Source organism: Sminthopsis crassicaudata, chromosome 3, assembly GCF_048593235.1.
Source record: "Sminthopsis crassicaudata isolate SCR6 chromosome 3, ASM4859323v1, whole genome shotgun sequence".
Classification (NCBI taxonomy): Eukaryota; Metazoa; Chordata; class Mammalia; order Dasyuromorphia; family Dasyuridae; genus Sminthopsis; species Sminthopsis crassicaudata.
Genome location: NC_133619.1, coordinates 441,364,074 through 441,380,147, shown reverse-complemented (window position 1 = coordinate 441,380,147; position 16,074 = coordinate 441,364,074). Strand labels below are relative to the sequence as shown.

The 16,074-nt window shown below is 34.8% G+C and overlaps 1 protein-coding gene across 2 annotated transcripts in view; it reads left to right on the top strand.

The window, feature by feature from the left end:
- Nucleotides 1-6,963, top strand: part of DCAF17 (DDB1 and CUL4 associated factor 17) — a 75,905-nt gene extending 68,942 nt beyond the window's left edge. The window contains exons 15-17 of one of the 2 annotated variants that reach the window (XM_074303134.1): nt 313-405; nt 1,476-1,514; nt 1,604-6,963. In XM_074303134.1, coding sequence (XP_074159235.1) covers nt 313-405; nt 1,476-1,487 — 105 coding nt within the window. In that variant the 3' untranslated portion in view covers nt 1,488-1,514; nt 1,604-6,963. Of the gene's footprint in view, nt 1-312 lie in introns of both variants that reach the window. The other variant, XM_074303135.1, reaches the window with a different exon arrangement.
- The last annotated feature ends 9,111 nt before the right edge of the window (nt 6,964-16,074 follow it).

The window sequence follows — 16,074 nt, the reverse complement described above, 5'->3', positions numbered from 1 at the left end:
TTTTTATTATAATAATAATCCAGATTTCTCTAGTATGAAGAGGTCAAAATTGTTTATGTGAATTTTCCAGATCAAAGGGGTGCTGTATCCCTAATCCCCAGGATGTAGAAGGGATTACCATATGTAATGGGTAATAAGTGCTTATATAAATATTTGCTGGATCAAAGTGTTTGATATATAATTGCATTTGATATTCTGATCATTGGTCTCTTCTGTTGATATTTTAATGGAAAGATTTTATGTGATTATTTTAAAAGAAAATAGAGGTATGTGAAATGAAGTTTCCATTCATGGTTGTTTTCTCAATTACAGACATACAGCCATGAAGTTTATTTCGACAGAGACTTAGTTTTGCACATAGAACAAAAACCCAACAGAGTCTTCAGCTGCTATGTTTACCAGATGGTATGTGGTGCTGTGGAAGAAGATGAAAACAAGAGCAGTTGTTAAAAAAAAAAGGGGGGGGGGACAAGAAGAAGAAAAAGATTATGATAATAATGGTGATAATGATAATGGTGATGATGAGGAAGGGAATGGAGAACAACTTTACTCTTTGAGTTGTAGCTCCTGAAACTTTTGACAAAGCACTGAGCTATGGTTAAGCCCAGACTAAGGCTGAAGTTCCAGCTGACTTTCTTGCATTATGAGCCCAGTTTTTATTCTTTCCTTGATGGCAACTAGTGGAAAGAATGTCTATAGCAGAAAGAAATGCTGTACCCCTCTGTGCTCTCAAACATGCCACTTGTCATTCCAACATCTCTTATACCACTATGTTTCCCCAGTGGAACCCAAAAGAGACATAGCCCGGGAAACAGCAGGAAAAACCCAGCAGTCAGATGCAGGTTAAATCTCTAATACTTTTATGAAAAGAGCTTGTACAGAAAACATAACAAAGCTCTCAATGGTAGAAACTATGTGCCCCAAACGCCCATCTTCTCCTTGCCCTTTTTTCCCTTCTCCCAGGAATAAGCAAAATATAGAAAAGATAGAGGATACCTCTTTTAATCTCTGTGCCCTGAAGTGGGGGAGGTTTATAGCTATGGGTAAAGACTTATTTTTGAGCCAAAAATACCTGTTAATCAGGATTTAAAAAAAAAAGTTTTATATATGTGTTATAGGAGCTGTATTTGTATACATTATCAAGATTAGGTGCTAGTTCCCTTATACACTCTTTGTAGTGTTGTTTCCCACAGGGTGCTGGTTATTTGTATCATAGACTGATCTGACAAGTTTTGTTATAAATCTGGATTTGGAGAAATAGGGTCTCTTCATTTCTGATCAGACAACCAAGTTTAATCTTGATTGAAGATATAAAATTTTACTGTCACAGATGGGATGATTGGACCTGGGCTCTCCCCACATTTGGTGGATCATCCTCTGCCCTCATTTTGTCAGAATCCTTTTGTAAACTACTGCTTCACACTGATGCAGCTGATTGGATATGCCCTTCGTAATGGCAGTTCTTTTTACTTCAGATGTTGATATGAAAGTCCAGGAAGTATCTACTGATCTTGGTAAGTTTCTTAATAGCTGGAGAGAATGAGCCTTCTGCCAAATTTCTAGTTCAAGATAATGGAGCATTCATCCTTCTCTGTCATAACAGATCTGAATCAGGGTCCTTGGAGATTACTGAAGACTCCCTTTGTTCAAGATGTGGAATAAAAGGTAGCCTAAGCAAAGGGAGGATTTTTGTGTGGTTCCTGTTTCAGAGACCCAATTGCTTTCCATCCACATGTTCAACACATTTCCTTACTTCAGCTTCAAAGACATTTAATTCTGGCAAATACAAAAGGGAAGGAAATAGTCTGAAGAATCATAAACATATTCAAGTACAGAAAGGTTTTAATATTTGAGTTCAGCTTTGGTCATTTAAATGAATATCTTTAACAGTCTTCTTGTCCAGATTTAGCCTACTCCCATATGATGAGAGACATTAATCTTGCCTTTAAAATTCTGCCTTTAAAAATTTAAAAATAAAAACCAAATCTACAATCTTTAGGGCTAAAGAAAGACAGATGTCAACAGATGTCAAATACTCCCAGCTTAGTGAAGTAGGCAGTAGAACTGGGAGGTTAAAAAAAACCCAGCCAATTCCCATTATCAAAAAAAAAAAAAAAAAAAAAAAAAAAAAAAGGGACGTCCTTAATAGAAAAGAAATAATTATCTTGGATGTTTTGAAATTAGGAACAAGAAGAATAGAGTGAAAAATATCTTTCTGTCCCTATTATTGTAATATGTAACACTGAAATAGTAAGAGTGATTATTTCCTGTGTAAATCTTAATGAGATAAAAATTTATGCATATTATTGAATTGTTGTATTTTCCTGTATCTGCTAACTGAAGAAAGCATTCTTCCCGAAGCATGATAAATAACAACATTTAATATAATTCTTCTGAGGAATTCAGAGCAAATATACTTTTGTTGTTAGCAATAGGTCAAGATTAAGATTATAATGAAGCAGTGATGTGTCTGCTGTTTGCTTGGTGCTATCCCAAATACAATTAAATACAAACTGTATCTAAGTGCAGACTAATTCAATGATTTTATAAACAAAAAGTACAATAAGAGAACTGAGTAAGAATATCCCCAAGAGAAAGACAAGTGCCAGGTACCAGGGGGAAAAAAAGACTATAGAGTTTGGGATACCTCAAATCATATTCAAGAACAAAATGTTGACTGTGATCAAACTCCTTTTTCTAAGATGTTTCAGAGAAGCATAACTTTGTACTTCAAGATGGATCTATTTGGGCCTCAAAGTCTTTGTTGAAATCAAATCAAGTCAACAAGTATTTACTCATTAACCATTCACCGTATGTCATGCACTGTGCTTAATACTGGGGATATAAAGAAGGACTAAAACTTCCTCCCAAAAAACCCAGTGCCTGCTTTCAAGGACCTCACAGTTAAGCCTTTCCTTCAGTCATGTTTAAGTTTGTTTTGCAAAAAGTGTTTTTGGAAGATTTTGTGTGGACTTTTTGTTTTGAAAAAGGTTGAATTAGTAATCTAAAGAAATGTTGTTGAGCTGAAAAAGACCATTTAGAAGCCATTTAATAATCATTCCCTCACCTTTCAGAAGACATATCTTTCTTGACTTCTTGACACCATGTGTAAGAAACCTCACCAAGAGTGAGGTTCTTTATATGTAAGCTGAGTACTTTTTATATACATATTCTGTCCTAAAATTGTAAAACTCGAGCAGATTTGGCAGTAAGCCAATGCTAAAATAAATTGTTACTTTACTTGTCTATAAAGTGAAAATAGTGCCGGGTCTAGACAGAAAACAGAAATCCTGAGTTCAAATCCAACCTGTAACACTAACACTACCAGTGTGATTTTTTAACACATCATTTAATCTCCTTTATCCATTATTTTCTCTTCTACAGAATGAGAGTATTGGACTATAGATGGCTTCTGATGTCTCTTCTGGCTCTAAATCTATGATACTGTGATACACACACACACATATATATATATATATGTATGCACGTATGTGTGTGTATGTATGTATGTATGTATGTATAGCTGTCTGTGTAGTAATGGTATAAAGAAAACCACATGTTAATGAATATTATCATAAACTGATGTGGATATTATAAATTCTATTGATTGAAGAAGCCTATGTGCAGATTTATTAAAGAGTCCCTATCCGTTTAGCCAATCTGTTTAATGAAAATGTTGTCTTTGGTGTTGTATTTATATAGTAATTGTCTTTGAGGACCTAAAGGGTGTTAAATGGTTTAATAAAATTTTATATGTTTTTAAAAATGATGTCAGTTGATGATTTGGGGGAGGATCCATAGTTTTTGTGGAGAATTGTCTTTTTTATTTTTTGGCAGAATCCTTCTTAGCTGCAGTGCCAAAGCTTCCATGAATAACATGAATATTACTTTGCAGGGGAAAGAAAAGCAGGGAGGGGCGGTGGTGATGCGGGGCATCTGATGAAGATGACCAGATGTCCCAATTGGGCTTTGACCTAGTCGATTTTTGATGTAGGACAAAATGAAAGGAAATGGGTAGAAACTACAGGGAAGTAAATTTTGGTTGAATGTAAGCACAACTCAGCAGTGTAGGAAACCATTTTCCAGCCTGCTATAGAAGAGTTTCTTGTTTAAATAGGGAAGGGTTGTACTAGATGGACTTTCACCTTAGATACCATGAAACCAGTAAACTAATGAGAGAAGGATAGAAGATAACTCTCCTTACTGCTTCTTTCAGGTAACATTTTAGGGAATTATGAAGAAAAACATGAGTGCCAGATACTATGCTAAATTCTTGACAATTGCCATCTTATTTGATCCTCACAACAATCCTGGGAATTTGAAGTTTCAGGGAAGGCTTATATGTTAGTCTAAGGTGCCAGACTCAAGAAATGCACATTTTAAGCAGTCATCTTCTCTACAATATGTCCCAGTTCTGTTCTGGCTTCTTTCAAATCACCATCTATGCACTGTCTTTTCTATCAATGTGTAAGGCCAACTGAATATAAGATGTACATTAATATGGAATGTTATGTGCAAGAAACATTAATTAGGCTGGGTATTGTAGTGTGTGGAGGGGATGAAAGTATAAGACCAGAAAGGTAGGCAGGGGTCAGATAATGAAGAGTTTTTTAGTAATCACAGACTGTAGTTCAGAAGAGTTAATAGAACTGGTACATAGATCTGGAAGTTATATGCATAGAGATGATGATTTGACTCATGAGAACTAATGAAGTCATGGAGTGAAAGTGTAGAGAAAGAAGAGAAGAGGGCCCAAGAGAAAACCTTAGAATACACCTACAGTTAGGGGTGTCATATAGATGATGGTTTAATAAACACTGAGTAGCCTATAGTAATCTAGTATTTGACAAAACCTCAAACTCGAGCTTCTGGAATAGGTACTCGCTATTTAACAAAAGTTGCTGGGAAAATTGGAAAATAATATATAAGAAAATCAGCTTAGACTTACATCTCACACTCCATACCAAAGTAAGATCAAAATGGGTACATGATTTGATCATAAAATGATACCATAAACAAATTAGTAGAACAAGAAATTATCTGTCATCTCTGGAGAAACGAGAAATTTATAACCAAAGAAGAACTAAGAACGTTATGAAGGGCAAAATAGACAACTTTGATTACATTAAGTTAAAAAGTTTTTGCACAAACCAACAAAAATAAGATTAAGAGGGAAGTACAAAGCTGGGAAAAAATCTTTACAGCCAGTGTTTCTGGTAACAGTCTCATTTCTTTTTTTTTTTTAAATTAAAGCAGTATCTCTATTGGGCCTGTATCCCAAAGAGATTATAAAAAAGAGAAAAGGGCCCATATGTGCAAAAATATTTTTAGCAGCCCTTTTTAAAGTGACAAGGAACTGGACAGTGAATAGATGTCCATCAGTTGGAGAATGGCTGAATAAGTTATACTATATGAATGTTATGGAATATAATTATTCTATAAGAAATAATAAGCAGGATGATTTCAGAAAGGCCTGGAGAGACTTAATGACATGCAAAGTTAAGTGAATAGAACCAGAAAGCATTGTACACAGCAACAACAAAATTATGTGATGATCAATTATTATGGGCATGGTTCTTTTCAAAAGCAAGGTGATTCAAGCCAGTTCCCATGGTCTTGTGATGGAGAGAGCCATTTGCACACAGAGAAAGGATTGTAGAGATTGAATGTAGTTCACAACATAGCATTTTCACTTTTGTTGTTTGCTTGCATTTTGTTTTCTTTCTCTTTTTTTTCTTTGTGATCTGATTTTTCTTGTGCAGCCTGATAATTGTGGAAATATTTATAGAAGAATCGTACATGTCTAACATATATTGGATTACTTGCTGTCTCAATGAGGAGGTGGGGAGAAGGGAGGGAGAAAAAATTGGAACACAAGGTTTTGCAAGATTGAATGTTGAAAACTATTTTTGCATATATTTTGAAAATAAAGTTTTTTTTTTAAGAGAACAAGGAAAAATAAAAAACTATCATGTCAACCCAAAGAAGAGAAATATATAGTAGGACTGGATAATTAACTATTAAATGCAGTAAAGGATGTTTTTTTGTTTAATCCAATTAAGAGAAATTGTCCTTTCTTTATCATGGACTGGATTGAAAGAGTAACACTGGAACAATTAGTTGATGCAGGGGATAGAGCAGTAGAGGTAAGAGTCAGGAAGACACAGCTGTGTGACCCTAGTCAAGTCTCTTAAACCTGATTGCCAAAGAAAGAAAAAAAGAGGAATCATTAAGATTAGTAACAAGGTGAAAATAGTTGATTTTAGGAAGTTGTTTTTTTTTTTAAGGATTCATCAGTCTCTAGCATTTTTATAGTGCTTTGGCAAAAAAAAAAAAAGAAAAGAAAAACACCAAACAAACAAACAAACAAAAAAACAACCAAAAACAAACAATAAATAGCTAGTACTTATATAGCACTTTAAGATTAGTGGCTTCACTAAATTGTCCCATCTGGTCTTCTCTTTCTGTGCCTTGTGCTTTCATTTCAAATCATCCAAAGATTTGACTTAGTTCTCCCTTTATTAAAAATATATCTATCCTGTCATATCCCTTCAGACTTTCTATATTTTACAAGGAAATATTAGGTAGCCTGATAAGTTCCACATCTTGCTTTATGTTGATTTGTTGTAGGAACTGAGATGTAGACCTGGAGACGAATACTTAGGGAGAAATGATTTTTATATAGCATCAAATATTTGAATTATATAAATTCAAATACTTGAATACTCTATGGCAATCATTCCTCCCCAAATCTTTTCCTGCTGTAAATCCCCAGTTCTCATCACACATTTGAAAATGAAGGTGATATAAGAACAAATAATAAGAGTTAAATATAATGTGATTCAATAAAAAAAATTTACATAACCTACAAATCTGAACTTTGTAATTGCTGACACCCTAGTGGTCATGTATTCTTTGACCAAACCAACACATGAAACAAGTTTAAAAAAAAAAAAAAAAGAACCAGGACAGAGTAGCCAAAGTTGATGTATTTTGGCTAAGACCTTCCCACTATATTCCCTGGTTGGGGCCTCTCTGCTCTGAGCTGCATCCTACGTCTCCTTCTCTCCTCCCCACCACCCTCCCCATTCCTGCCCAATTGAGACAGATCTTTCTTGAAGTTCTTCCAAAATATCTTCTGCTGGAAATTTGTTACAGTCCAACTATTTGTGGGTTCTGTCAATCCAAAATCTGTTTAGAATCTTGATCTAGTGTTGATTCTGAGGAAAGTCAGAAAGTTCAGGCAAAGTCCTGTCTACTCTCAGCTGTCTTGACTCCATTTTGAAGATTTCTTGCTGTCTTGAGGAGGGGGAAAACAAGAGATGGAGGGAGAAAAAATTCAGAACTCCAAATTTTGCAAAAAATGAGTGTTGAAGACTATCTTTGCATGTATTTTGAAAAATAAATAGCTACTGGGTTTTTTTTAAAGACATGAAGGAAGAAATAAAGAAGAATTATTAGATTTGATTTGTGTTTGCTAAACATTTTACATAAACCTCATTTTAGTCTCACAACAACACTGCAAAGCAGGAGCTTTTTTTTTTTTGCAGATTAGAAAACAGGCAGATGAAAGTTAAGTGACTTGCTTAAGGTCACGGAATTAGTCCATAGCAGAGTTTAAACATAAGTTTTCCTGACCAGCTCAAGCCTTCTATCCAAAACAAACAACAGCAACAAAAACTAAGATTAAACATTACTATGCAATTTCATTTTTTGTTTCATGATCATTATGAAATGTAAGTTGGAAGTTACTTGGGTCAGTAAAGATGTTTTAACTACTATAGTCACCTCTGACTATTTGAACCTCTATCCAAGCAAATATACTTATATGTTAATAAATTATCTGACAGATTTCAACTGGAAGAGATTAGCCTTGGATTAGATAAATTTCATTTTCGTCTAATTTAGGTTTCTTGCCAAACTTTCTGCAAACGTATTCCTTTTTCTGCTTCTTGCTTTTACGAGGCAACACTCCTCTTAGTTTTCTACCATATACTTCTATAAAATCATTCAGATTAGTTTACACTTTAAACTGATTCTTCTTTTGACTGTTTATTACTTTTTCTGTCAAGAAGTAGATAACATGCTTTGTTATCAATCTACTCGAATTATGAATGGTCATTGCACTAATCAGATCCTGAAGACTTTCAAAAAGTTGTTAAGTTTTTAGTGTTGGTTTTATTATATTAATTGTTCTCCAGACTACTTATTTCACTTTGTATCAAATCATACAGAACTTTCCAGTTTTCTTTGTAACTATTCCCTTCATCATTTCTCATGGCAAAGTAGTATTCTTTTACATTTACATATCATGATGATGTAATATGATTTTGTGATCCCTTGATTTTAGGACTTCTGTTCTGGCAATCTATCTGATTCCAAAGGGCTCTGATTTTGTCCCCTACACACACACACACACACACACACACACACACACACACACACAAAACCTAGGAATGCTATTTTTCTGACAATCTGACTGATTCCAGAGACCACTCCTCAATTCATTGCTGACTGTCAGATAGATAATCTGTTGGTCAGTGATAACCAAATTCCGGAAACCACTCCTCAATTCATTGCTAACTAGTAATCTGGTCAGTAATAATTTGGTCAATGAATGCCAAATTCCTTCCTTTCTAGGAGCCATAGAATTAGCATATCTATGATAGAAGCTGGATAAATGTCTTTCCTTGCTTCTATTTCTCTGCTGAATTCCCTTACAATTCATTCCACTTGTAATGGCATTACAATTGCAATAAAGCTTTGCCCCTTGGCTAAGAAGATGAGTTCAAGCCTGCAAATTCTTTTGAGATACCTCATCATAGCAGTCTGTGACTCCAAACTTTTGAGGTTCCCTTTCTCAAACTCAATGATGATACATCTAGTAGGAGGGTCAAAGCTTTGCATAGTTTTTTTTTTTCCCCTGAGGCAATTGAAGGAAAGTGACTTGCCCAGGGTCACACAGATGAGAAATGTTAAGTGTCTGAAGCCAGATTTTAACACAGGTCTTCCTGAATTCAGGGCTGATGGGCTATCCACCACGCCACCTAGCTGCTCAGTTTAGTAACTTTTTGTGGAAGTTCCAAATTGCTTTCCTGAACAGCCAAACCAATTCACATCTTTACCAACCGTGCCTTAATATCTCCATTTTCCCACATCACCTCTAACATTTGTTGTTTCCTATTTCTTAGCTTTGCCAATATGATGGGTGAGATAAAACCTCCGATTTGCTTTAATTTGCCTTTCTTTAATAACTGGTGATTTGAGAATTCTTTTATATGATAATTTGGATTTTTTTCCTCTGAAAACTGCCTGTTCCTAACCTTGGCTGTTTAGCAAGTGAGGAATAGCTCTTAATCTTTTTTTTTTTTTAATAGCTTTTTATTTATATATATACATGGGTAATTTTTCAACATTGACCCTTGCAAAACCTTCTCTTTCAACTTTTCCCCTCCCCCCTCCCCCAGATGGCAGGTAGACCAATACATGTTAAATATGTTAAAGTACATGTTAAATACAATATATGTGTACATGTCCCTAGTTATTTTGCTACACAAGAAAAACTGGACTTAGACATAAGGTAAAAATAACCTGAGAAGGAAATTAAAAAAAAAAAAAAAAAAAGCGGACAAAAACAGAGGGATTGGAAATGCTATGTTGTGCTTTATACTCATTTCCCAGAGTTCTCTCGATGGGTGTAGCTGGTTCTCTTCATTATTGAACAAATGGAGCTGATTTGGTTCATCTCATTGTTGAAGAGGGCCACATCCATCAGAATTGATCATCATATAGTATTGATGAGGTTTAGATTTGGGGTACCCAAATGAAAATGAGGTCTAGTGGCAGTGCAAGCAGTTCTCTGTAAAGGAATTTACAGATCCAAAAACCTACATTGATGAAAGAGGTTTTTATGGGGATTGGAAGTAAGGTTAAAGTCTAGTTAAGGAAATAGGTGAGGATAAAGAGAGGAGGGCACTGGAAACATTCCAGTGGGCAGAGAGTCCTTGGGGTGCCAGTCAGGGTGTCAGGTGCTGGCATGTTTAGACCCTCTGCAAAGAGAGGGCTCCAGTCTGGCTCTTTTATAATAGGGGGCTTTAGCTACAAGCTGAAGGGGGTTCATGGGGGGAGTCCCAGGTGGGCTCCTGGCTGGGATTCAACTAGGGTTAGAATTTGAATTTAATTCAATGGATTTCAGGACTGAGGTTCCCACCTAGATAACAAAGATGAAACTGTCCTTGGGGTGGAGTCCCCTCACTGAGGCAGAGTCGAAGGAGGTTTTCTCCTTTAAGGATTTTTCAGAGTTTTGGGGTTCCCTCTTCAGTATTGTTGAAATTCATAATGATCTCCTGGTTCTGCTCATTTCACTCAGCATCAATTCATGTAAGTCTCTCCAGGTCTTTCTGAAATCATTCTTCTGGTCGTTTCTCACAGAAAAATAACATTCCATAACATTTATATACCATAATTTATTCAGCCATTCTCCAATTGATGGGCATCCATTCAGTTTCCAGTTTCTGGACACTACAAAAAGGGCTGCCACAAACATTTTTGCACTCATGGGGTCCCTTTCTTTTCTTTAAGAAAGTACTGCTGGATCAAAACGTATGTACAGTTTGATAACTTTTTGACCATAGTTCCAAATTGCTCTCCAGAATGGTTGGATTCTTTCACAACTTCACCAACAATGTATCAGTGTCCCAATTTTCCCACATCCCCTCCAACATTCAGCATTATCTTTTCCTGTCATCTTAGCCAATCTGACAGGTGTGTAGTGGTATCTCAGAGTTATCTTAATTTGCATTTCTCTGATTAATAATGACTTGGAGCATCTTTTCATATGGCTAGAAATAATTTCCATTTCTTCATCTGAAAATTGTCTGTTCATATCTTTTGACCATTTATCAATTGGAGAATGGCTTGATTTCTTACAAATAGAGTCAATTCTCTGTATATTTTGGAAATGAGGCCTTTATGAGAACCTTTGACTGTAAAAATGTTTTCCCAGTTTATTGCTTCCCTTCTAATTTTGTCTTGTATTAGTTTTGTTTGTACAAAAGCTTTTTAATTTGATTTAATCAAAATTTTCTATTTTGTGATCAGTAATGATTTCTACTTCTTCTTTGGTCACAAATTCCTTCCTCTTCCACAGGTCTGAGAGTTAAACTATCCTATGTTTTTCTAATTTAGTTATAATTGGAATGGCTCTTAATCTTACAAATTTGAATCCGTTCTTTAAATATCTTTGAAAATAGACTCTTATTGGCAAAACTTACTGCAATTTTTTTCTGTTTTTCATTTCCCTTCTCTTTTTAGAAAGAAAAGAAATATTTATTAAGTACTTCCAGTGTGCATGATGCTGTCTAGTTGTTTAGTTGTTTTTTAGTCATGTTCCAGTCTTCATGACCGATTTTGAGATGATTTTCTTGGCAAAGATACTATCATGGTATGCCACTTCCTTCTCCAATTCATAAGTGACTTGCTCAGGATCATGATTTGCATTCATGAAGATGAGTCTTCCTGATTCCAGGTGGTATGACACTCCATTCATTATACCACCTAGCTTCCTGTGCATGATACTAAGGTATTGAAATACTAATGAATGAGATGAGGTGAGATTTCTCAGGACAGTTGTGAAAATCAAGTAAAGCTTCATCTATTTCAGACTTGGAGTAGGCCTGAAGGTCCTTGAGCATTGACTTAAGGGCATACCTAAATCTCCTTCCTACTATCCTCCAATGACATTATTTTCTCCCTACTTTGATCAAATATGGGCAACTATGTACTTTTTGGCCAAGTTCAATTTCTTGGGTAGTTCCTGTGTTTAGAATGTAAGACCTTTAGCCAATGAGGATGATGGTTAGTGATGGGAGAGGTATTTGCATTAAGGACTATTTAAAGTGTAAAACCTGTCCTAAAAGATGCCTCTTCCCTTCGATTGCCTGCTCGAGAGGTGGAATGCCCAATTCTTGCCAGAATGTACAGTAAACTTTTGCTTTGCTCCTAGAGATCTCTCCAATCTTTTTTTAAAATGGTGACTCCTCATCATTCTGAGCCACACACTAATACAAGCAAATAGAAAGTTCCTGTAAACCCTTTAGCCTATCAGAGGAAAATAACACACAACAAGGGAGCTTAAAAAAATCTAAAAGGAGAGGGGAAAAAGTAATGGTGTCCAAGTCCAGAAAGTCAGAAGCAGAGACAAAAAGGGAATAGAGGATGGTAGCAAGGGCCACTCACCAAAATGGAGGCCTCAGAAAGAACACATCAGTGGGAAAGGAGACAGAACTTCCAGAGAGATAGTATTCTTGATTGAGGGAGTTGGTAGTACAAGGAAACTCCAAGCACTGAGGGGAGATCAGGGATACCATGGCCCTGGAAGCCTGGTTTCAAAGTTCAGAATTCAGAACAGGTCAAGAAAGAGAATTATAATTTATACAAAAATCTTTAATTTTACATAATCAAAATTGTCCATTTTATCTGTCCTTTGTTTAGTTATGAACTCTTCTCTTATTTAAAGATCTGAAAGGCAATGACTTCCTTGTTTCTCTAATTTGTTTCTGAGGTCACCTTTAATGTCTGAATTATTTATCCATTTGGAGTTCTTTAGCATATGGCCTGTGCCAAGTTTTGTTTTTTGTTTGTTTGTTTTGCCAAAGTCCTTACCAATTTTCCCAATAGTTTTTCCCAAAAGTGTTCTTAATCCAGTAGCTCAGGTCGTTGGGTTTATCAAATAACTACTATGTCCATTTGCTTCTGTATGTTATGTATCTTACTCTTTCAATAAAAGAAAATATTTTATTCACTGTCATTTTTAACTTATTTTGTGGCAGAAGGTAAATGAAACTTTTTCCTAGTCTTTCATAGCCACCTGAAATTAGAGATTAGAAAAATCAGTTGGAATACTGTTTCCTTAACAAAGGTAAATTAAAATTCTAGTGTTCACAAAGGTAAGGAAAGGAGATCAAAATAAAAGTCCTCAGGCATTTCCCTTTTACCCTAGAATTTAGCCCTAAAGCAAAATAATTTAAAGGTTCTGTTTCACAGCAATTTCAAAAATGCATATTAATAAACTATGCTACTAAAGAATGACTTTTTAATTTAGCCTTAGCTTTCAAGAGTCTTACAAGTGAGCTATTTCTAACTCCAAAATTACTGGATTTCACTTGGTCCAACTATGAATTAAATTAATATTATATTCACTTATCTGTATTAAATTACACTAGCCTACATACATATTCTATATCACTATCTAGCAAGACCAAAATATACTGGTTAAAAAGGGCAATGGTTTAGATATGGCTCACAATCAGTTCCTGTTGATGAAGAAAAATATATGAAATTGAAAATAATTCTGAAGTTCCACCTCACCCTCATCAGATAGGCAAAAGACAATAAAAACAACAAAAAAAGGATAGGCACACTAAAACATTATTAGTGGAGCTATGGACTGATCCTGTGTATGGTGCTAAAGTTTAAAAGTACAAAATATAAGCAAAAAGAAAGTTCCTGCAGGCCTCTTAGCAGCTTACATTCTAATGGAGGAAAATAACATAATAAGGGAGCTAAAAATCAGGAAAGAAAGAAGAGATGAAAAGGTAATGGTGTCCAAATCTGGAAAGGCAGAAGCAGAGGCAGAAGAATTAAGGTTGAACAGCAAAAAATACTTTCCAAATGGAGGCCCCAGGAGAAACTCACCAATGGGAAAAGGGAGCAGGCCTTAGAAAGAAATTCCAAGTTGAGTAGGCCAAAAGAGGTTACACATTCAAGGTTCAAGTCCATTGGTCCAAGTATTCTGGAAAACAACTTGGAACTATTCCCAAAAAGGTATTAAAATGTATACATTCTTTGAAGCAGTGATATTAATTTCAGGTTTATATCAAGGAAAACTAGGATGGAGGGAAAGGACCCATATATATCAGAATTTTATAACAACACTCTTTGTTGTAGCAAAATATTGGAAACAATGTATGTTTCCTTAAAAAATAGGTTTCTATCCTTTGGGAAAAGAATGAATAAATTATGGTATGGAATAAATATTATTATCACATTAGAAAGGACAAATATGAAGAATTCAGATAAAAATCAAAAGATTTCCATAAACTGATTCAGAGTGAAATGAAAAGAAAAACCAACTTACAAAGTGACAAATAATTTGGCAGACTTTAGAATTCTGATCCAAGCAATGATTAATCATGATTTTGGAAGACTAATGAAGCATAGAGTATACTTCTTGACAGAAGATGATGCAAAATGAGATCTATATTTTCATCATGGTCAATGTCTGATGCTTTACTAGACTATGTATTATTATTACTATTTCTTTTTTGCCTTTTATTTTCCAAATACACGCAAAGATGATTTTCAACACTGACCCTTGCAAAACCTTGTGTTCCAAATTTTTTTCTTCCCTTCCCTTACCACCTCCCTTAGACAGCCAGTAATCCAATATATGTTAAACATGTATATTTCTTCTATGCATATTTCCACAATTATCATGCTGCACAAGAAAAATCAGATTAAAATAGGGGGGGGAAAGGAGAAAGAAAGCAAAAAAACAACAGAAAAGGTGAAGATAACTATGTTGTGATTCACACTCAGTTCCCATGACCTTTTTCTGGATGCCGATGGCTCTCTCTATCATAAATCTATTGGCATCGACCTGAATCACCTCACTGTTGAAAAAAGTTATGTCCATCAGAATTGATCATCACATAATCTTATTGTTGCTCTGTACAATGTTCATAGAGGAGGAGGTGGGGGAAAAGAAGAGAGAATTGGAACACAAGGCAAGTAATCCAATATATGTTAAACATGGTAAAATAGATATTAAATACAACATATGCATATGTATTTATACACTTATCTTGCTGCACAGAAAAATTAAATCTAAAAGGAAAAAAATGAAAAATAAAATGCAAGCAAACAACAAAAAGAGTGAATAATGCTATGTTACGATCCACACTCAGTTCCCACTGTCCTGTTTCTGGGCGTAGATTGCTCTCTTCATCACAAGATCATTGGAACTGATCTGGATCATCTCATTGTTGAAAAGAGCCACATCCATCAGAATTGTTTATTACATAATCTTGCTGTTGCTATTTGTACAATGATCTCCTGGTTCTGCTCATTTCACTTAGCATTAATTCATGTAAGTCTCTCCAGACCTCTCTGAAATCATCCTGCTGATTGTTTCTTATAGAACAATAATATTCCATAACAATAAAAAGGCATTTTTAAAAAATCAATATTAGTTAAAAGTGTTATAAGAGCAATTAATCTCATTTGTCCTAATCGTAATAGTAGATTTTTTTTTAATGAAGCTATAAAGAAATGAACTTTTGGCATACATTCAAAGAAAAATAATATATATTTATTAATGTATTAGCAAAACAGTAGAAAAAAACCTTTTTAAAAATATTGCTGAATTTTTTTCTCTCTTTTATTCTTTGCTATAAGGAATAGTTCTCTGGAAGGAATGAAAGATATATTGGGGAACATAAGCGATATAAAAAATTATTTTTTAAAAATTTCTGAGATATATGTTTGACTTAATACTAAATCTGGTATTAAGTGGATGCATTTCTGAAACAATCTCACTTTAATGGAACTCTCCAGAAATGCAGTGCTTTCATTTTTCCCCTCATTGGCCTCTTCCACTACAGATGGCTTGATTTCACAATCTCAAGTTACTTAAGCCTCCCACATGTTTGTCAGTATAAATACAATTGAATTAAAACCTCAGTGTGGTGTAGAACAACGTTCAGCTCTGATTAGTGCATTCCATAGTAAGCCTGGAATCTGAGTCTGGATTGATAGATTCCTTTTCTTTCTCACCATTATTTCCTCAGATTAACTGTTCTTTGCAATGCCAAACTGAAAAACTATAAAAAATACAAACTTGAATGGCATAATATTTCCACAAAACTGTCACTGAGGACCTGAGTATTAATGCAATTATACAGGGAGTACAATATATATGCTTCTGTCACAGCCCCCAGAACTAGGCTTTATTTTTCTGACTTATAAAAACACTGCTAGAATCAAAATTCATCTTTTTCATAGGATATAAAAAAG